This window comes from Myxocyprinus asiaticus, chromosome 41 (assembly GCF_019703515.2).
Source record: "Myxocyprinus asiaticus isolate MX2 ecotype Aquarium Trade chromosome 41, UBuf_Myxa_2, whole genome shotgun sequence".
Lineage (NCBI taxonomy): Eukaryota > Metazoa > Chordata > Actinopteri > Cypriniformes > Catostomidae > Myxocyprinus > Myxocyprinus asiaticus.
The window spans coordinates 30,345,765-30,367,825 of record NC_059384.1 but is presented as its reverse complement, the minus strand read 5'-3'; the positions used below and the strand labels follow the sequence as shown (position 1 = coordinate 30,367,825).

General features: G+C 37.9%; 1 protein-coding gene across 3 annotated transcripts in view; it reads right to left on the bottom strand.

The window, feature by feature from the left end:
* LOC127432036 (cyclin-Y) overlaps positions 1-22,061 on the bottom strand; it is an 85,473-nt gene that overhangs the window by 23,359 nt on the left and 40,053 nt on the right. For 2 of the 3 annotated variants that reach the window (XM_051682806.1, XM_051682805.1), the window contains exons 2-5: positions 10,131-10,205; positions 6,168-6,188; positions 1,580-1,614; positions 694-797 (exon numbers count right to left, since the gene is read on the bottom strand). In XM_051682806.1, the coding sequence (XP_051538766.1) occupies positions 694-797; positions 1,580-1,614; positions 6,168-6,188; positions 10,131-10,205 (235 nt within the window). The remainder of the gene's footprint in view (positions 1-693; positions 798-1,579; positions 1,615-6,167; positions 6,189-10,130; positions 10,206-22,061) is intronic. The other variant, XM_051682807.1, reaches the window with a different exon arrangement.

Genomic DNA, 22,061 nt, shown 5'->3' with positions numbered 1-22,061 from the left:
AATTTCTGCTGTATTACAGTACAAAATTACTGCAATAATAATACTGTTACAGGGTTACTTTTTTATTAAAGGCATGACAACAAATACTATCATGATATCTAAAAAATTCTCAATTTAAATGATATATCATTATTTTTTGCATTACGGTAATGAGAGTTGTACAGAGGGGAGCCCCTTAGAGAAAAGGGAGGGAATTTATCTTCTGAAATAGTTTGTGTTCCCTCGCAATAAATTAACCATGGTTTTACTATAGTAATAATATTGTAGAAACCATGACTGTAGTAACCATGTTTTTTTAGGCGGAAACCATGGTTTGGATACATTTAACCATGGTTTTACTACAGTAAAAGTTTTAGTATAGTAATATTTCAGTGACCGTGAATGTAATAACCATGGTTAATTTACTGGTTACTATGGTTTTACTTCAAATACCATGGTTAAACTATGGTTACTGTAGTAAAACCATGGTTCATTTTGAAAGGGTTTATTTGTGGCACGTGTTCTTGACAGGTTTCGTGAGATTCACCGGCATACCCAGTACAATGACAAAATGAACTTTTATAGCAATTTTACAGAGCATCATTATTTGGTAAATCATCACATATCAGTGATGCAATTATTTAGATATGTAACATATACCATTTATTTATGCTTAATTAAACTCGACAAGTGATTTGTTGAGGGGTTGAGTACCATTTGATAGTATATTTGAGGTTGGGTTGACTGACGGTGCTGTCGTCTAGGAAAATCGTAGAACAGGAACTGTACTTGCGTCTCACTGGACCAGACGGATGTTGCTGAAAGACAAGGACATACAAAATTCACACTAAAACATCAGTTACACACACACACACACACATACACACACGCACACAACCTGCAAACAGGCTGAAATTAAGGCCATCTGCAGCCCCCAAAAAGCCATTATCTTCTCATTTCTACCTGAATGATTCTTGCTTAATGTGTTTGACTGTGTGTGTGTGTGTGTGTGTGTGTGTGTGTGTGTGTGTGTGTCAGTGTGAGAGTATGTATTCCATTTCTGTACAATGATAATACATGGCACAATATAATTACAAATATAACTTGATAAGAATTTTATAGCAATATATAATAAGCAACACTAATAATGCAAATAAATCATTACGATATCAAAACAATTACAATATTACTGTTTAAAGGAAAACAAATAGAGCAATATGAGCTGAAATACATTACCTTTGATTCCGCAATGTTTGTTAACTTGCAAAATAATACAAGACATTAAAATAGGGACAAAACATAAGCTATTCATTGCAAAGTTAGTATGAATAGCATGCAGTTATGAAATAAAGGATATCAAGCCATGCATATTAAATCATATGTAGAATGAAAGACACAAGACATATATAATGCTGCAACACAAGCTCTAAGACTCATGCAATATTTGCTCGTGCATTCTTGTCCGGTGGTTAAGCAATTTGATTAGTTCTGTGGGTGCTGTGAGACTTCAGGAAATGTTTTCATTTTCAGGCACTAGTACTAGTAGAAGCACTCTATTGGAACAAACCTAACCACAGATTTCATAACTGGTTGTACTTACATGGTTGACGTACAGACTTTTCCTTTTTTCCCGAACTGAAAAGAGAAATGGGTAATTAGCAACACTAAAACAACACTTGGTGTATAAGAGACACAATTAAAGTGGCGTCAATAATAACAGGGATAATATTAAACATTACACAATTTTTGGTTTTAAACTGTGTTTTGGTTTTTCAGGAACAGGTTTGGGGGCAAAGAGACTAGAAAAGAAAAAGACATGATTTAGATTATAGGATAGTCCGATAGTGTGGTGCTGAAATTAGACTTTGCTGCAGATAGGTGGCAGTCTCTCCCTTATATCTCCTTAAAAAGGGTTGGTTGGTCTTGCAAGAACCAGACTTCTGACTATCTGCATAAATTCTAGTTCACTTAGCAGCTTATTTTGGCCACAAACTGCCCACTTATATATATATATATATATATAAAGACATCTGATAGACATACAACATGGCCAATATTGCAGCAGTCTCTGTGAATGGTTGAATAGAAAACTAGGGCTGAGCGATTTGTAAAATATTTTATTGATGTTTTCATAAAAATAAAAAAATAAAAAAAGAGCCCCCAACATCTCGTTAACGTTTTATTCTGGGTTCAATACAAGTTAAGCTCAATCCACAGCATTTGTTGCATATTGATGATTCCTACTAAAATTTTATTTGACTTATTCCTCCTTTTCTTAAAAAAAAAACAAAAAAAAAAACAAACAAAAAAAAAGAGGCAAAAATCTGGTTACAGTGTGGCACTGACAATGGAAGTGAATGAAGCCAATCCGTAAATGTTAAAATACTTACTGTTTCAAAAGTATAACCACAAGATGAAAACAATATGTGTGCTAACATGATTTTAATGTGATAAAATCATTACTAAACTTATCAGTATAAAGTTATATACAATTTACAACTTTGTTGCGGTAACACCATAAACCCTAAAATGAAAGTAAAAACAATGATTTTTTTAAACAACTTTACAGCTCAAATAATACACATATCATACAATATCGTTTGGTGAGAAACAACCCAAAATCGAATTAATTATTTCGTTAAAATCATCACGACCTTTGCTCTCCTGTTCACGTTCATGAGAGTGCACGAGAGCAGCAGTTCAGGCAGCCCCCGGGGCGTTCAAGCAAGAAACCGCTTTGTTTTGCTTTAATCGGACTACCACAGAGATATTAACAACAGACAACACAACACAGCTGCACACACAAAAAAAAAAACTTAAAAATACAGGGGGTGCGTCTCAATCAGTTCCCTAGTTCAGTCGTCAGGGCACTGATCAGGGAGTCGGCCATTTCTAGGGCTGTCTCAATCGCAAAATCGTTCCAGGGCACCGAAACGTTTGCTCCCTAAAAAATCCCACAATGCACCGTAAAAACCAGGGAGCATCATTACTCACTATGTTCCCTTACTGGATACGTCGTCATGTCTTCTGAAGTCTCTCAAGTGTAAATATATGAAGTCAAAGCCTTATTTTCTCTTTAAAAGAGTTTTTGTTATTTTCATCCATAATTACACTGAAAGGGAAACAATCTTTTAAATATTAGAGTTGTAAAAAGTAGGTTTAAAATACACTCCTTTATTTTTCTTTATTTAATGTCATTTATCTTTAATAATAACACTGTACGTTTGAATTTCTTCAACGAAAATGAACGATAGTGTAATTTATACAGCAATGTTGCTGATTAAAAACAGCTGCGTTTGAACGCGCAAGCTAGTTTTCATGTCGCAGGTGATTGAGTCATACGTTTCCCAGTGTTCAGTGAATCAGTACCCTTGCCAGTGCCCGAATTTCTGTTCACGATATACTGATTCATGGCATAGGGAGCTAGGGAACTAGTTTTTAGTTTAAAGTCGAAAAGGAGATGCATTTCTTTGCTCAGCCTTATTATATGAACCAGAGTACTCAGAAATCGAACTAAGAGAGATTTAGGAGGCTGAGGGAGCCACAGTCACACTGTGCTCTTGACAGACGTGAGACGTGATAAAAGTATCTTTTCAATGTTAATCAGAGTTTTTGTCGTGACAAGCAGCAGGACATTCTGTCGATTGCTTGGTTTCTAAGTATCTAAAATGCTGGATAAAATGCAAAAATGTAATTGCATGGTAACAATTGGGCAGCTATTTCTTTGGCAGCTTTCCAGCTTCATGGTTTTTCATTTCCCAACTTGGTTGATAACCATTTGTCTCAATCGGCGTCGGGGTACTTTGTCGATATCTGATTATGTATTCCATCACCCAGCTGTACAGACAACACCTGGACTAGAGAAAAGCGTGTGTCAAATTTGATCATAATTTTGATGGGATTCCGATTATTTCATTGGGACTTCATGCCTGCAATGCATTGCACAAGAATTCATTTTTTGCGCAAATACGAAAAGCTTTGTTCAAAAATGAATTCTATGCAATGTCTGTTCAAAAACCTTGTAAGTTGGTGTAGCAACAGCTAGCTGAGCGAACTTAACCAAACAAGCGTAAATTACTAGTTAGTTATTACAAGCACAAACTGTCTGCCACTCAGTTACATGTACTCATTAAAGTGTAAACAATGACAATTCTAATTAGGGATGGGAATCATAAGGAATTTAATGATTCCGTTTCTGATTCCTCTAAATGATTCTGGTTCCTTAACAGTTCTAGTAAGGTTTCTTTTAGTACTTTTGAGTAAGAATTATTTGGAAATAAAAAATGCAATTATATATACACAATCTATATATTCAATAAAAATTATAAACTAACAAGAAATGTGATGTTTCATTTATTCAATATTTTAGATAAACTGATTACAACAAAATCCACCATTTCACGCAGTAGACTCAAAAGAGCTGGCTCATAAGAATCATTCATTTGAGAATCCGAATACACTGGAAGTGCTGTATATTTCACAATGTAGATTCAGTAGAAAGGCACAGTATTTTAGTATGGGGTTGTATCTGCATCACTGGAAAATGAAACGTACGGGAACCGTTAATGGAACCGAAAGTCATGAAAATCGTATAGTCCTGCTATTTATTAAAAAATGGAACCAGTTCTCAGTTCCCAACCCTAATTCTTCAAATCCTTCACATATTTGATGGCAATTTTGTTGGCACAAGACAAGTAGTTGAGAACAGATCAACATGAAGGCATAATGCAATCTATTAAATAGTTCGTTTGTTGGGGCTGTTTACAGAGGGTTTAGTTTGCACACACACTAAACTGCAAAGCTTTATAAACCTCTTAGTTTATTTGCAAGGTCTCTGTAAGCTCCGTAGGTCTCATTCCAGTGTTAGTGTTTTATTAAAGAGGCTAAATATCATGGAAACCATTATTTTTCTTGCTCTTTTGAAACAGAATTCAATGTACTTTGTAGATACACTGTAACATTCACACTGCAAAGCTTCAACCTTGGTCAATTCAGTCTTTTTATGGAACTAAGCTACAAAACTGTTTATTCAGAAATAGTTACAGTATTCACATAACATCCATTGGCATATGTATAACTTTGATTGACAGGTGGTATGTTTAAAGCGATTTTTAAAGACTGCACAGATGAAAACGCAGGTGAAAATGAAGCCATTCTTCAAAATCACATCACACTGGCTATCATATAAATCTCAGTTCAGATATTAGCAGTTTGAGTATGTACAAATACCACATACAATCACACTTGGGCTACTTGATTGCATTAACTACAGCACAAGAGACCTACAGATGACATCACAGAGAACACAGAAAATTACACAACAGCTGTGCAGCTAGACAAACGGGGCAGTTTGATAAAGCTTAAGTACACTGACACTGCTAACATGCATAACCTATTAATGATGCTATACTGTTTATTTATTGAATTTGAAATTTGAAATTTTGTTAATGATTTTATCTATACAGAGTTACAGTGTGCTAAAATGAGTACACTGTAACTACACTTTGTCCTACACTTGGAAGTGAATTACTGTAACTGTGATTTCTACTTTGTTTATGAGTTGAAATTCATTTCTGTGGTAATTGGCATGCTGTCAATAGAGCTTAACTTGCATAATCAGCATAATTATAGGGAAATAATTAGCAAGCCTAATATTTTGAACTGTTGTGTACCTCTGCGTTAAATGTTTAGCCAATGAAAGACTGAAAATATGTCACAAATTAAGGTGACAAAAACGCCAGTAAACATGAGTTGGGAAGGTTAGACATGACCAGGCCCAGGCATTATTTTTCTGCATTTGCTTTTTTATTTTAATATTTTTTTCCTGCACTGATTGCAGGAGAAATATGTGGATTTAGGCACGATAAAATTTGTTAAATTAAGTACAGTACTCTTATTGGCAGCTGAGGACAATTATTTGAATTCTGCAAAAATCTGTGGCGCTTTCTGCAGATTTCTGTGGACACAAATACAGTGTAAACGTACAACCTTAAAGACATTACGGCAGCCTAGTTTTTGTTGGCATCAAATTGAATAGTGTTTAATCTGTCTAAAGTCTTTAGATAAGGAATTATTAGTAATGACATATCACAATTTGAGACATGATAAAACTATAGACATTCTGAATCTATAAAGCTTCAACACAACACATAGCAGCAGACTAACAGACACACTGAGGCCAAACGTACCTTTCTTGTTGGGTAAAAGAACTGAAAAACAAAAGGGTAGTGATTTATAAATTAAATTTCCCAGTTTGGATAAAGCTAGCATTTACAGTGGCATGAAAAAGTATGTGAACTCTTTGGAATTACCTGGTTTTCTGCATGAATTGCTCATAAAATGTGATCTCATCTTCATTAAAGTCACAAGTATAGACAAACACAATGTGCTTAAGCTAACAACACACAGACAATTATAATCTTTCATATCTTTATTGAACACATCCCGTTAAACATTCACAGTATAGGTTGGAAAAAGTAAGTGAATCCCTAGGCGCTAATTAGAGTCAGGAGTTGGCAAACCTGGCATCCAATTAATGAAACGAGATTGGAGGTGTGGGTTAGAGCTACTCTGACTTATAAAAAGCACTCACACATTTTGAGTTTGCTATTCACAAGAAGCATCTACTGATGTGGACCATGCCTCATAACAAATAGATTTCTGAAGACCTACAATCAAGAATTGTTGCTTTGCATAAAGCTGGAAAGGGTTACAAAGCTATCTTGAAGATGCTTAGATATTCATCTGTCCACAGTTAGACAAACTGTCTATAAATAAAGACGATTTTGTACTGTGGCTACTCTCCCTAGAAGTGGCTGTCCAGCCAAGATGACTCAAAGGGCACACCGCAGAATGCTCAATAAGTTAAAAAGAACCCTAGAGTGAGACCCAAATACTTAAATGAATATCTGGAACTGGTTAACATCTATTTTCACAAGTTTTCTATATGGAACACATTAAACAGGCATGGTGTCCATGGCAGGACACCACAAAGGAAGCTGCTGCTTTCCAACAAAAACATTGCTGCACGCCTGAAGTTTGCCAAAGACCACCGTGACACTCCACAATGCAACTTGCAAAATGTTTTGTGGACTGATAAAACTAAGGCTGAATTGTTTCAGAAGAACACGCAGCACTACATATGGAATAAAAAGGGCACCGCATACCAACATGAAAACATCATCCCAGCGGTGAAATACTGTGGAGGGAGCATCATGATTTAGCGCTGTTTTGCTGCTTTGGGGCCTGGACTGCTTGCCATCATTGAGGGAAAAATTAATTCCCAAGTTTATCAAGATATCCTACAGGATAATGTCAGGGTGGCTGTGCGCCAGCTAAAGCTCAGTAGAAACTTGGGTGATGTAACAGGACAATGACCCTAAACATCAAAGTAAATCCAATACAGAATGGCTTCAAAAAAAGAAAATCCACCTTTTGGAGTGGCCTAGTCAGAGCCCAGACCTTAACCCAATAGAGATCCTGTGGAATGACCTCAAGAGAGCCGTTCACACCAGACATCCTAAGAATATGGCTGAGCTGAAGCAGTTCTGTTAGGAAGAATGGTCCAAAATTGCTTCTGAACGTTGTGCAGGTCTAATCCGCAGCTACCGTAAACACTTAGTTGAGGTTACTGCTGCCAAAGGAGGATCGAACAGTCATTAAATCCAAGGGTTCACATACTTTTTACACAGCACTGTGAATATTGAATGTGATGTGTTCAATAAAGACATGAAAGATTATACTTGTTTGTGTGTTGTTAGCTTAAGCACATTAGTGTTTGTTTATACTTGTGACTGATGAAGATGAGATCACATTTTATGACCAATTAATGCAGGAAACCAGCTAATTCCAGAGGTTCACATACTTTTTCTTGCCACTGTACATGGCCTTCACTTTACAGTTCAATGCTAGCGTTGAGCCACTAACTGTGTATGAATACACTGAATTGTCCCATCATAATTTCATAATCAAACCACAAGACTGATAGACCACAGTGACATTACATCACACTTACAATTTTCTGAGAAATGTGGCGATTATCAACAATTTTATTGTTGGCCTGGCTAGAAATTAGGGATGGTTTAGTCTCTTTAGCATTGTAGACTAGCATTGTAATAATAATATAGATTATTATTCTTGTTTTTTTTAGCTTTAATATTTTTCCTAGATAGCACACGTACATCTGCAAGATGTGTATTTTAGATCTTTTCATTTGGAAAGCATCACATTCTAATTAACAGATGCTTAACATCTTAAAAAGATCAGAATTGCAAACATTTTAAATCATAAATGTCTCAAAGACATCTGCTGAATGACTTATTTTTGTATTTTTTTACAAGACTCAGTTGCTTCCGCTTCTGAGACAGTCAATCTACGCATCTTATCACGTGGCTCGTTGTGCATTGCACCGCGGAGACTCCACATGTGGAGGTCGCTTCTTTCCGCGATCCATGCACAACTTACCATGCACCTCATTGAGAGCGAGAACCACTAATCGTGACCACGAGGAGGTTACCCCATGTAACCCCACCCTCCCTGGCAACTGGGCCAATTTGGTTGCTTAGGAGACCTGGCTGGAGCCACTCAGCACACCCTGGATTCGAACTCGCGACTCCAGGGGTGGCAGTCAGCGTCAATACTCGCTGAGCGACCCAGGCCCCCCTGCTGAATGTCTTATTGACATCCGCGAGGAAAAGTTTTATAGACGTATTGCAGAAAAGCAAACAACGTAAAAAAAAAAAAATGTCTTCTGGATGTAATCACACACATCAAATAGAGGTCTGGAGACCTGTGCTATCAGGGTTAGCATCAATGCTTGATGAATGAATGAGGGAATGAATTTAGACATCTTCTTCGAGAGGATTTCAGCATGCTAAAGTGTTCTGTGCTTTAGCATGCTAACATTGACTGTCAGCATGATACACCTCTCTCTGAGAAGTTGCGTCTTTAAATTCATCCCCTTTAAAGCATCTCTGCAACAGCCACCAAAGCACAGCTTTTGAAATAAACCCACCGCCTTCGACAATACCAAAAAACGTGTTTTTGAAACAACGTGTCAAGTTAAAAATAGTTTAACTCCTAAAAATACATTTTTGTTGTGCTCCGTCCAGTTGTTTTTGAATGCAAAAATGTGTCCTATGTGAAGGCTCCTTAAGAAATGTCTGATTGATGTCTGTGGAAATGAGCCAGTCAACGGTGTTGGGTAGTTAACTAACTAAAAGTTAGCTAACTAAACGTAATTTTCCAGTAGCTTGTCAATCATTCCACTGTTTTCAAAATAGTTTAGCTTTTCTAGTAACAAGCTACATTTCCTGTATCTGTCTAGTGTGACAAAATACTACATTACTGTTTTTAATGACAAATGTTGTACGCACAGCTAAGCTAGCTAGCTCGCTAGTCTGTCCTCTCTCTCATGTGTAGCACTGACAATTCCAATTCATTCTAGTAAATCGGTTTGTTGGGGAAAATTATATAAATGAACTGTTTGAGTACCTGCACAGAATTTGGGTCTTCTTTTATCTCAAAATTTTTTAGGCTAGTCAAATGCTACTGTTCTCAACTCAGTTATATAAATCAGGGTTTTTTCTAGTTTTATTAGTTATTTTTAGTGTACATCCATCTGTTCAAGTTTAATACTGTCAGTGTAATTGGTATCAATTAATTAAAACTGTCCTTTTTATTATTAGTTCATAGTGTAACTACTTTTTCATAAGAGCATATGTAGTTTAACTACTTTAAATTATAAGTAGCTTGTAGTTTGATAAACTACTGTACAGTTTCAAAGTAGTTTCCCCAACACTGCTAGTAAATAAGTCGTTCAGACAACCTACCAACTAGTCAATTTTAAAAATATGTCGCTTTTTTGCACATCCCTACAACAAATATCACACTGAGCACAGTAGACAGTTCACAAAGCATTATCATCCAAGGTTATCATATTAAAACTAACACTGACAGAGGACACAGATTCTTTTCTAAGGAGGAAATGTTTGGTCTAAGTCAGGGCCATCTGTGCCTTTGCCTCATTCGATTAAATCAAATTTAAGCAATCCTGACTATAGCTTTCATTTTAATTAACGTTCGCTCTAGCATTTATTACGAGATACTATCCCACTCATCCTGAGAGTTAGTAGACATGGACACTATCTCACCATCTGTTTGAGACTTGCTGAGGAAGATGGTACTGGCACGTGGGTGGTCAGAGGGGTTATACTCCATGTTGAGTTCTGAGGAGGGAAAGAAAGGAAAAATGTATTATTCAGCAGGATTGTTTTGTAATACTAGAATGACAAAAACATTTTGCTGATGAGAGGATGGCAAAATTCAGTCAAGGGAAGCCCAAAAACATTGAGTACATGTATGGTACACACAGCCCTGAGATAAGGAGACTTGATGAATCTCGAGAATTCAATGTAGCCAAAATACTGTTTATGTTCGAAATGGAATACTAGCATGCTAAGTGCTGCATACTCATTTTTAAAAATAGTGTGTGAACCATATTTGAAGGACTGCAACAACCATAAACATGTAAGTGTACATGCCTGACAAAACGAAAAACCATTGTAGTCCTCATCAAGCATCTTCTTAGCAACACGGCGGCTTCAAAATTCACATTTGTGGTATGACTGTGTGTAATTTATGTGCAGAACAAATCGTCCAAATACATCTTTCAGTAATGTTTACCACAGACATTATTTTACTCATAAATCCATAACTGCCTTTATTAAAACCCACAAGAAAATCCCAAGGGAACCCATGGCTCGACAATGCTAATTCTCTTTCGGGCTTTTTTACTACAACCTGAACAGCTCTATTGCATTCTGATAGTATTCTGCACATTTTGGCAAATGTATTAGCTCATCCAGGGTATTCCATGATCACAGAAAATGTCCATACAGTACACAATGCACCTATTTCAAAAACAGTATGATTAGCACTAGTTTGCAATTTCGAACATACCAATTGTATCATGAAAACACTAGGGGGAAGATTTATGAAAACATGGGAACAATGGACAGTTTGTGCACTACACAAGTGAATGACAGTCTAATAGTCGCAATTATCCGGTTTCAATAATGACCATGTTTAAAAATGTCACAGTTAATTTAACCATAAGGATTTAGAATCTACAGTTAAAAACAGTGAATTTTATTTACACGTGACAAAAATATTATATGAATCAAAATTTAATCGAGAGCTTGTGAATCGGAATCAGGAAATCTGTATCAATTTCCAGCCCCAATGAGATATACACCAATGAGCCAAAACATTATGACCACCTGCCTAATATTGTGTAGGTCCCCCTTGTGCCAGCAAAACAGTGCCAACCGGCATCTCAGAATGCTTCTCACCACAACTGTAAAGAGCGGTTATCTGAGTTTCCGTCGACTTTGTCAGTTCGAACCAGTCTGGCCATTCTCTGTTGACCTCTCATCAACAAGGCATTTCCATCCACAGAACTGCCGCTCACTGGATGTTTTTTGTTTTTGGCACCATTCTGAGTAAATTCTAGAAACTGCTGTGTGTGAAAATTCCAGGAGATCAGCAGTTACAGAAATACTCAAACCAGCCTGTCTGGCACCAACAATCATGCCATGGTCCAAATAACTGAGATCACATATTTTTTATATTATATTATATTATAATCATATTATATTATATTATATAATAGTAAAATATTTCTGTCCTAATTTCTTCAGTTTCACACCTTTTTTTAATGCTCTTTGATTAAACCCACAAGCCCTTATTTCTCATGAAGCAAAACCTTTGAGATTTAGTTTAATCATTTTATCAATCAGATATAGTGTAACCGTGCATGTCTCCTCTGTGTAATTGCGTGTCAAATACTGCGTGTATAGTCCCACTATAACCAGGAACATTAGCCATTACACGATTGTTTAAAGTGAAGCATTTCACTTTCAAAGTTTACATTTGTTCATTTATATTTTTGTGGGAGTTTGGCGAGAACCTATGCTGACAGCGCGCACATCAGAGCACGTGAGAAGCGCTTTACGCGCTCTCCCAGACAAGAACTGATCTGGTTGACGTCAAGGGTGCAGCTCAGTGATGCTCAAAATTCAACTGAATGATACACAAACTGGCCGTTCATGGAATTTATATATTCACTTAAAATTCCTTTATTTGGGCATTAAAATATAATTGGAATTTAAAGTGCACAATAACAGCGGTTAGCCTAAATAACTGCAGTTAGATCAAAAAACCGTGATCAGACGATTTAGACGATCAGATGTTTAGGGTTCAGGGGCATCCTTCACTTACTTCTCACTGAAAAATCTACAGTTGAAGTCATAAGTTTACATACACTTAGGTTGAAGTCATTAAAACTCATTTTTTTAACCACTCCACAGATTTAATATTAGCAAACTATATTTTTGGCAAGTCGTTTAGGACATCTATTTTGCACATGACACGAGTAATTTTTCCAACAATTATTTACAGACCGATTGTTTCACTTTTAATTGACTATATCACAATTCCAGTGGGTCAGAAGTTTACATACACTAAAAGTTAAATGTGCCTTCAAGCAGCTTGGAAAATTCCAGAAAATGATGTCAAGCCTTTAGACAATTAGCTTCTGATAGGAGGTGTACTGAATTGGAGGTGTACCTGCGGCTGTATTTTAAGGCCTACCTTCAAACTCAGTGCCTTTTTGCTTGACATCATGGGAAAAGAAATCAGCCAAGACCTCAGAAAAATTAAAAAAAACAAATTGTGGACCTCAGCAAGTCTAGTTCATCCTTGGGAGCAATTTCCAAATGCCTGAAGGTACCACACTCATCTGTACACACAATAGTATGCAAGTATAAACACCATGGGACCACGCAGCTCAGGAAGAAGATACATTCTGTCCCCTAGAGATGAACGTAGTTTGGTTCGAAAAGTGCAAATCAATCCCAGAACAAAAGCAAAGAACCTTGTGAAGATGCTGGAGGAAACAGGTAACAAGTATCTATATCCACAGTACAAATGAGTCATATATCGACATAACCTGAAAGGCTGCTCAGCAAGGAAGAAGCCACTGCTCCAAAACTGCCATAAAAAAGCCAGACTACAGTTTGCAAGTGCACATGGGGACAAAGATCTTACTATTTGGAGATATGTCCTCTGGTCTGACGAATCAAAAATTGAACCGTTTGGCCATAATGCCCATCGTTATGTTTGGAGGAAAAAGGGTGAGGCCTACAAGCTGAAGAACACCATTCCAACCGTGAAGCACAGGGGTGGGCAGCATCATGTTGTGGGGGTGCTTTGCTGCATGAGGGACTGGTGTACTTTACAAAATAGATGGCATCATGAGGAAGGAAAATTATGTGGATATATTGAAGCAACCTCTCAAGACATCAGCCAGGAAGTAAAAGCTCGGTCACAAATGGGTCTTCCAAATGGACAATGACCCCAAGCATATGTGGTAAAATGGCTTAAGGACAACAAAGTCAAGGTATTGGAGTGGCCAACACAAAGCCATGACCTCAATCCGATAGGAAATTTGTGAGCAGAACTGAAAAAGCGTGTGCGAGCAAGGAGGCCTACAAACCTGACTGAGTTACCCCAGTTCTGTCTGGAGGAATGGGCCAAAATTCCAGCAACTTATTGTGAGAAGCTTGTGGAAGGATATCCAAAAACGTTTGACCCCAGTTAAAAGGCAATGCTACCAAATACTAACAAAGTGTATGTAAACTTCTGACCCACTGGGAATGTGATGAAAGATATAAAAGCTGAAATAAATAATTCTCTCTACTATTATTCTGACATTTCACATTCTTAAAATAAAGTAGTGATCCTAACTGACCTAAGATAGGGAATGCTTTCTACAATTAAATGTCAGGAATTGTGAAAAACTGAGTTCAAATGTATTTGGCTAAGGTGCATGTAAACGTCTGACTTCAACTGTAGATAGACACCATCAATTCTAATCATTATCAATACAGAGTGGAACTAAGACTTTAGGTTTACATTTTGTCTATTCCTTTTACAGATTCCAACCCTCACCTTCATAAACACACACACACACACACACACACACATTCTGACCTCATGCCGTTCAACAGCGACTAATACATAAAAACATACACATGATGTAATGAGAGGAAAGACTATGGCACACCCCAGCCAGGAAACAGGGAACTCAAGAGTTCAAACCCTCTAAAAACAAGACTGCCGATACTAACTGGCTTCGTTCCCGGTTACCTTTATTTCCACAGTAGCATTTGGCTGGCAGTTACAGCACTTGTGCTGAGATTTACAAAAATTGTTAGCAAAAGTATGACAGAGATATAACAGTCACTCGGTTCACAGACACCGCCACGTGAGTTGTAAGTCTTTTGACGCAAAGTCTTTTGTGTAAGAGCCACTCAAATCTCAAAAGACTCTCTACTGTGAGACATATGGAGCACTCTGAGGTGCACAGGAAAAGACTGATAAATAAAAGATGGAGTTTAGTGTTGTGTGGGCGAGAGAGGTAGAAGAGGGAGCAAAAAAGATGACTAGGAGAGTGGGACAACGAAAAATACAGATACAGAGAAACTGTAATGTATTGCCTCAAAGAGTTCTAAGGGTAATTGTATGGATATTGTAACTGAAATATGACCGTATTAATCGATACTGAATCAAAATTGAATTGAGAGCTTGTGAATAGGAATCAGAAAATCTGTATCAATTTCCAGCCTTAATGAGATATTCACAGATGAGCCAAAACATTATGACCACCTGCCAAATAAGCTGTTAGTCTTCCGCGTGCCGCCAAATCAGTGCCAACCCGCCGAGGCATAGACTCTACAAGACCACTGTCGGTGTCCTGTGGTATCTGGCACCAAGACATTAGCAGAAGATCCTTCAAGTCCTGTAAGTTGCGAGGTGGAGCTGCCATGGATCGGACTTATTGATCCAGCATATCCCACAGATCCTCAATTGGATTGAGATCTGGGGAATTTGGAGGCCAGGAAAACACCTTGAACTCTTCATCATGTTCCTCAAACCATTCCCGAACAACGTTTGCAGTGTGGCAGGGTGCATTATTCTGCTGAATGAGGCCACTGCCATCAGGGAATACCATTGCCATGAAGGGGTGTACCTGGCCTGCAACAATGATTAGGTAGGTGGCATGTGTCAAATTGATGTCCACATCAATGGCTGGACCTATGGTTTCCCAGCAGAACATTGCCCAGAACATCACACTCCCTCCACCAGCTTGTCATCTTCTCACAGTGCATCCTGGTGTCATCAATTTCCCAGGTAAACGGCACACACGTACATGACCGTCCACGTGATGTGTAAGAAAACGGGACTCATCGGACCAGGCAACCTTCTTCCACTGCTCCATGGTCCAGTTCTGACACTCGCATGCCTATTGTAGATGCTTTCAACGGTGGACAGGGGTCATCATGGGCACTCTGACCAGTCTGTGGCTACGCAGTCCCATACACAGCAGGGTGTGATGCATTGTGTGTTGCCACATTCCTACCGTAAGCATCATTATAACTTCCTGTGACTTGTGCCACAGTAGACATTCTGTTGATTCAGAGCAGACGGGATAGCCTTCGTTGCCCTCGTACATTGATGAGCCTTGGGCGCCCAACACCTGTCACCGGTTTGTGGTTTGTCCCTCCTCGGAACACTGTTGGTAGGTACTTGCCACTGATGACTGGGAGCAACCCACAAGCCTTGCCGTTTCAGAGATACTCTTTACTCCTGCCCATTTCTCCTGCATTAAACACACTGACTATGAGAACTGTTCGCTTACCATCTAATTTACCCAGACCTTAACATGTGGCCTTGATGATCAACGTTATTCGCTTCACATGTGAGTGGTCATAATGTTCTGGCTTATCAGTGTATATACTATATCATATGTTACAAATTAAACACAGAGGACTTCATTACGGGGGAATTTTTTGCCCTTGGTGAAAAAATGGTATGTGCATGTGGCTGATAGTGTAACATAGGAACAGTTTTCTATGCCATTGAGTCATTTCTTCTTTTCCTGTGACCGACCCAGTGTATACTGTGAGAGGGGCTAAAGGGTTCGAAGGGGGTCGAGAAACCCCACAACTTCCTCACACTCAGAAAAGAGCTGCTCCCATCATATTCAAAGCATATACCAATCCACATCACACTATTTACTTTCTTACTGTGCACAATTCATTAGTGCACTTTTAAATTAATTGGTTCAAAACAGTGTTTCAACAATTCGTTTGGCATCGTCATTCAAAAATCTTCATGAATGTCCCCATGTGGCATCTTTTTCATTGCTTAAAATGTTTTAGTAAAAATATGTATGTCAGATATGACATATTTGAAAGTCTACTGTTAATGATATTCTTGGTTCATACTATAAATTATTAATCAATTAGGTCAATAAATGTTTGTGACCTGAATTACAGCTCTACCCCAGTAAGCAGCACCAGGCACAGGCTGTCAACATTCCCCCCTGACCGGCAATTGTGCGCATACGTACACACAAAAGCAGAACAGCAGAGAAGAGCAAAGCCACATGAAGAGGATGTCCATTGTAAAGGAATAGTTAATTGAAAAATGAAAAATTTGTCATTATGTCCTCACCCAAATATATGGCAACTACGGCACAGGTTTGACATTTTGAGACAAGAACCAATAAGGTTTGATCTTATTAACGTGCCACCATTTTTGATTTGAGGGTTTTATATGAGACCAAATAACAACTTCGGTCTGTTCTTCAAGATGTAGTAAACGAGTCATACTGATTACTTTTACTGTAGTTTTATGGTGCTTTTTGGAGCTTGACTGATGTGAGGCAGCTTCTTTACCGAACTTTGCCCATTTCCACAAAATAAGCTTTTTTGGAGACATTGGAGCCCTGACTGCACTGTAGCCTCACCACTGGACGTGTGAATAGAAAGTTAAAAATGCTCTTCTTCACCGCTCTCTAACAACTCTTCAAATTCCCAGCTCATGTTGAAGGGCTGCCATCAGCTCTCAGTCAGACAGTCATCCCAGCTTTATTTGGCTCATTCCTGTCACCCAGATAATGTAAATCACAGAATGGGTGGAAGTGGGGTTTCATGACTGGAGCAATGCTCAATGGCTTAGATCAGTTTTCTAGAGTATTACAACATTCATTACAACTCGAGTACAACTCCTCCACTGAGCATGTAGAAGCCAAATCTGGTCTGCTCACTGGGTGCAATAGCGTGCGGTGTGGACTAAAGTGGTCTTCATTTGGCCCTACCATTCACTTTATTCTATGGCTGGGTTTTAATACAGATTTCCCAATTTGACTTGATTACGATTCACAAGATCCCGATTGAATTAAATACCGAATCATACAGGTATATTTCAGTTATAATGTCCATTTTGCTTACATATGAAAGAAATTCTCTCTCAGCTAATGCTGTCTGAATTTATACAGGGGACCTTCTACCTTAGTAAATTATGAAAATGTAAATTTTACTAATGTTATTTTATCATTAGTTTTTCATAATTTTGGTCAAATGTAAGCTTTTTAAAAATGTACCAATTCTATGTATTCCATACTCAAACTTGAAGCGCTTTTCTAACTGTTGCCGAATCGTGTTCTTTAAGAAGTGAAAAGCAACCAGGCCAGTTGTCCAATCAAACAAAGTTATGCTGATCATGTTTAAAATCACTAATCAGTGCTAACGGGTGCCTTTTTAAATGATTTTGCATAGCACTAGTTTTTCTGTTACATTTAAAGTCCACTTTGCATATATTGGAGGTTATTGTAGCATCTGTGTCATCTTGTTTGGATGATTCAGTAATATTTAGGGCTGCACAATTTATCGAAATTAAATCAAAATCGCGGTATTACCATGTGCGATCATTAAACCGGAAAGGTTAATTAAATACATAAATAGTCTGATCATGGTGCTTGCTTCAAAGTTTATGCACGCTGTTCTGTCCTGTCTGTGTTTTGTTAGTGTATTATTACAATGTTCTCAGTGCAGTTCTGAGCTTCACAACCCAGAGTAACACATGTGCTTTGAGTAGGGTTGCTCCGTTACCAAAATTTTGGCTTCGGTACGATACCAGCCCTGGTTCCTCGGTTTCAATACTAAATTGATACATAGACAACAAATAAATAGCATCAGATTACTGATGAAAGTACACAGAAAAGGACTTGATTAAAATAACGAAAGAAGAAAGTCTTGCAGTTACAAATACTGTTTTCCATTTAAATTTTTCTGGATTCCATGTTTTATCAAATCAGTGTTTAAGCAAATCATTTAATAAAACTTCAAATGAAAATGTGAAGAAAAAAAAGATATAAAATGCTGCACAACAGAGCTTCACAGCATAAATTAATGGTTTTTTTTACCTGAGATTACCTGTGACACAAGGCGGAACTTTTATTTTGACGGACCTTCGAGTTTTTCCTGTGTGTTTTGACGGTAGTTTTTAAAAAGCTCCGCATTCCAAATGAAATACTGAAATACTCACAAGCTGAAATCTCACTGGAGAAGGAAATTAAGCTAGTGTTCACACCTGCTCAAACACTAAACACACCGTATTGAGCATTATGTGCGACCTGTGTGTCAAGTATTACAGAGCACAGCAGCAACTCTCGTTCATTCTGAAGCGTGCAGCACATTCAGACTGTAGCCTATATTATTTAATTAAATGACATCTTTCTGCTGTTCAATGATCACAACTGGCCATAACAAAATTGGAATTTGATTAATTGTCAAATTGTAATTAATTACATCTCAAAAATGTCATATCCTCTAAAATTTTGCTAATAGCACTATACTGGACTATGGTACCAAAATTATCAACAAGATGATATCGTACCCTTTTAAAATATTTGGTATCGCAATATTTCGTTGGAACTGTATACTGTGCAACCCTAGCTCAGAGTTTGGTTCTGTCTGCATAAATCCAGACAAAATTATCCAATAAAGCTTGGTCCAAAAAAATTTCTTTCCGATTAAAAGAAATGGTCCAGATCTTGAATAATTGCAATGTAAACCTTTGAATCCGACTTACTTTCACAACTGGGTTAAAAATAAACTTGCATACATGCATAATGCAGTCCAAAACAACTCACTCCCACCAATCTGTGCTATGTGTATGTGAAAAAGCAAGCTAATGGGACAGTTTCTTGGCATCATGTCCACAACACACACACATACACAATCAAACATATAGACACACAAACCCCTTAGTGGAAAAAGCCACCTGGCTGCCATTCGTAATTACCAAACACTGACACAGAGCCACATGATAATAAAAAAAAGAAAAAAAAAAAAAAAAGAAAAAAACACTTGGAGCCAAGAGTCCTCATCACATGAGCTACAGTACTTGAGGACATTTTTAAATGTATACTTCCTTTTATGAGAACATAACTGGTCTTTTTCACTGACATCCCTCTTTTCTACTTTTTTTTTTTTTTTTTTTTTACAGGTTTAGAGGCTTATAACATTAACAAACACAGATTATCTAAGCCAGTTCCAGTCAAATCAAAAATATTTCTCTCAAAAAGAAATGTGCCTGGTTCAATACAAGTTCAGCTTTCATCGATTACCACAGAAAATAATTCAGACAAGCAAAAATGTGTGTACATGAATGCATTAGTAACGGAAGTCTATTGGGCAAGGAATTGCACCAGACTAAACATTGAAATACTACACACTGTTTCGAAAATAAAGCCACAAGGCATTTAAAAAAATAAAATTTGTTATTAAATGTGCTTACTAAACTTGTTTGCGCAAAGTTAGGCCTATATCTACAATTTATATCTAAAAACATGCAACTTCCGAAAATGGTAGCTTTTATCTGCCTAGTCCCACTGGTAAAAGCATGATTTATACAACTTTACAGCTCAAATAACACACATTTGCATGGAAGAATTACTATAAGGTGTATAAAACAAAATATCAGCTTCACAATTTCTGCTTATAAACCCTCCAGAATGTCTTGCCCTTTCCATTGTAAGTGTATTAATGTAAACAGGATTTTAGGGTTTGGGATTTAAACAAAAGCCTTACACCTAAAAATTACAATTTGGGACAAAACTCTTCCCAAAGACATCAACACTTCAAATCCATCTTGTTGAGGAAAGGTGTGCTTTATAAAGTGACTGGACTTGTAACTGTCACCTGGTGGAAAAAAAAAATGGGACCCACTTTATATTAGATGGCTTTAAAGCTACACTGTTATTTTTGTTGTTGTTTTTGTTGTTGTTAGAAATGGAAATAATTTCATTAATGAGCGAGTACACCAAAAATCAGTCTGCTAAACCGTGCTTTTGCCTTACTTCGACTCACTGTGGTAAGCCTAAACTATGGGACGGATTTCCCGGGAAATTGCATTCTTCCGTGATTCATCCGTGCGTGTTTACGTCATGTCCGTAAAAGAATACTATAGTATGGTGCGGTGATATGTGTTTCAGAAGCTTGAAGCTGAAAGCTTGTAGCCACAACAAATGAACAACACTGACCATGGATGTTCAAGGCGGCAACCCTCTGGGGAATCACCCATTGTAAAAATAAAGAAACCTCGAACTGAGAAGAGTCTGCAAGCAAAAAAGTGACAGAACCTGCACTAAAACCTAAATCAATAACGGCTTGGCCTTTCAGAGGTGGCGAAAACTCAGAGATGTTAAAGAATTTAAAAACTACCCAGAGATGGCTTTTTTCTTGCTCGACTGGTAAGATATTTTATTTGACCGATAGTTAGCCAGGTAGCTAGCGTGGTAGTTCGTTAGATAGCACTAGCCACTCTAATGGGGCATTTTAATTTGGGTTGTGGTACTGCAGTGCTTGATAGTGGAAAATTCTATTTTTTGGGGCCGCAAACTAGCTACGTCTTCATTTATCTAATTAGCCAACTAGCGACCATTTCCAGCTAAACAGGTTAACTTTTGAGCTAGGTATTTTGTTTCACTTTGAAGCGAATGTTTCATGGTCAGTAGGATAATCTGCATTTATTTATTTTTTTGTCGTTATCAGAAAGGGTACACTGGAGCATCTCAAACCATCAGATTCATCCAGGCAGAAGAGCAGAGCCAAAGCCCAACTCATGTCATTACCAAAACAGTTTTATGCTTCAATCGCAACAGGGCTAAAAGTTATGTACTTAAGCATTTGATGCAATGTACTTCTTACAGTGCATCCGGAAAGCATTCACAGCGCTTCACCACATTTTGTTATGTTACAGCCTTATTCCAAAATGAATTAAATTCATTATTTTCCTCAAAATTCTACAAACAATACCCCATAATGACAATGTGAAAGAAGTTTGTTTGAAATCTTTGCAAATCTATTAAAAATAAAAAAAATGAAAAGAATCACATGTACATAAGTATTCACAGCCTTTGCCATGACACTCAAAATTCAGCTCAGGTGCATCCTGTTTCCACTGATCATCCTTGAGATGTTTCTACAACTTGATTGGAGTCCACCTGTGGTAAATTCAGTTGATTGGACATGATTTGGAAAGGCACACACCTGTCTATATAAGGTCCCACAGTTAACAGTGCATGTCAGAGCACAAACCAAGCCATGAAGTCCAAGGAATTGTCTGTAGACCTCCGAGACAGGATTGTATTGAGGCACAGATCTGGGGAAGGATACAGAAAAATGTCTGCAGCATTGAAGATCCCAATGAGCACAGTGGCCTCCATCATCCGTAAATGGAAGAAGTTTGGAACCACCAGGACTCTTCCTAGAGCTGGCCGCCCGGCCAAACTGAGCGATCGGGGGAGATGGGACTTAGTCAGGGAGGTGACCAAGAACCCGATGGTCACTCTGACAGAGCTCCAGCATTTCTCTGTGGAGAGAGGAGAACCTTCCAGAAGAACAACCATCTCTGCAGCACTCCACCAATCAGGCCTGTATGGTAAAGTGGCCAGACGGAAGCCACTCCTCAGTAAAAGGCACATGACAGCCCGCCTGGAGTTTGCCAAAAGGCACCTAAAGGACTCTCAGACCATGAGAAACAAAGATTGAACTCTTTGGCCTGAATGGCAAGCGTCATGTCTGGAGGAAACCAGGCACCGCTCATCACCTGGCCAATAACATCCCTACAGTGAAGCATGGTGGTGGCAGCATCATGCTGTGGGGATGTTT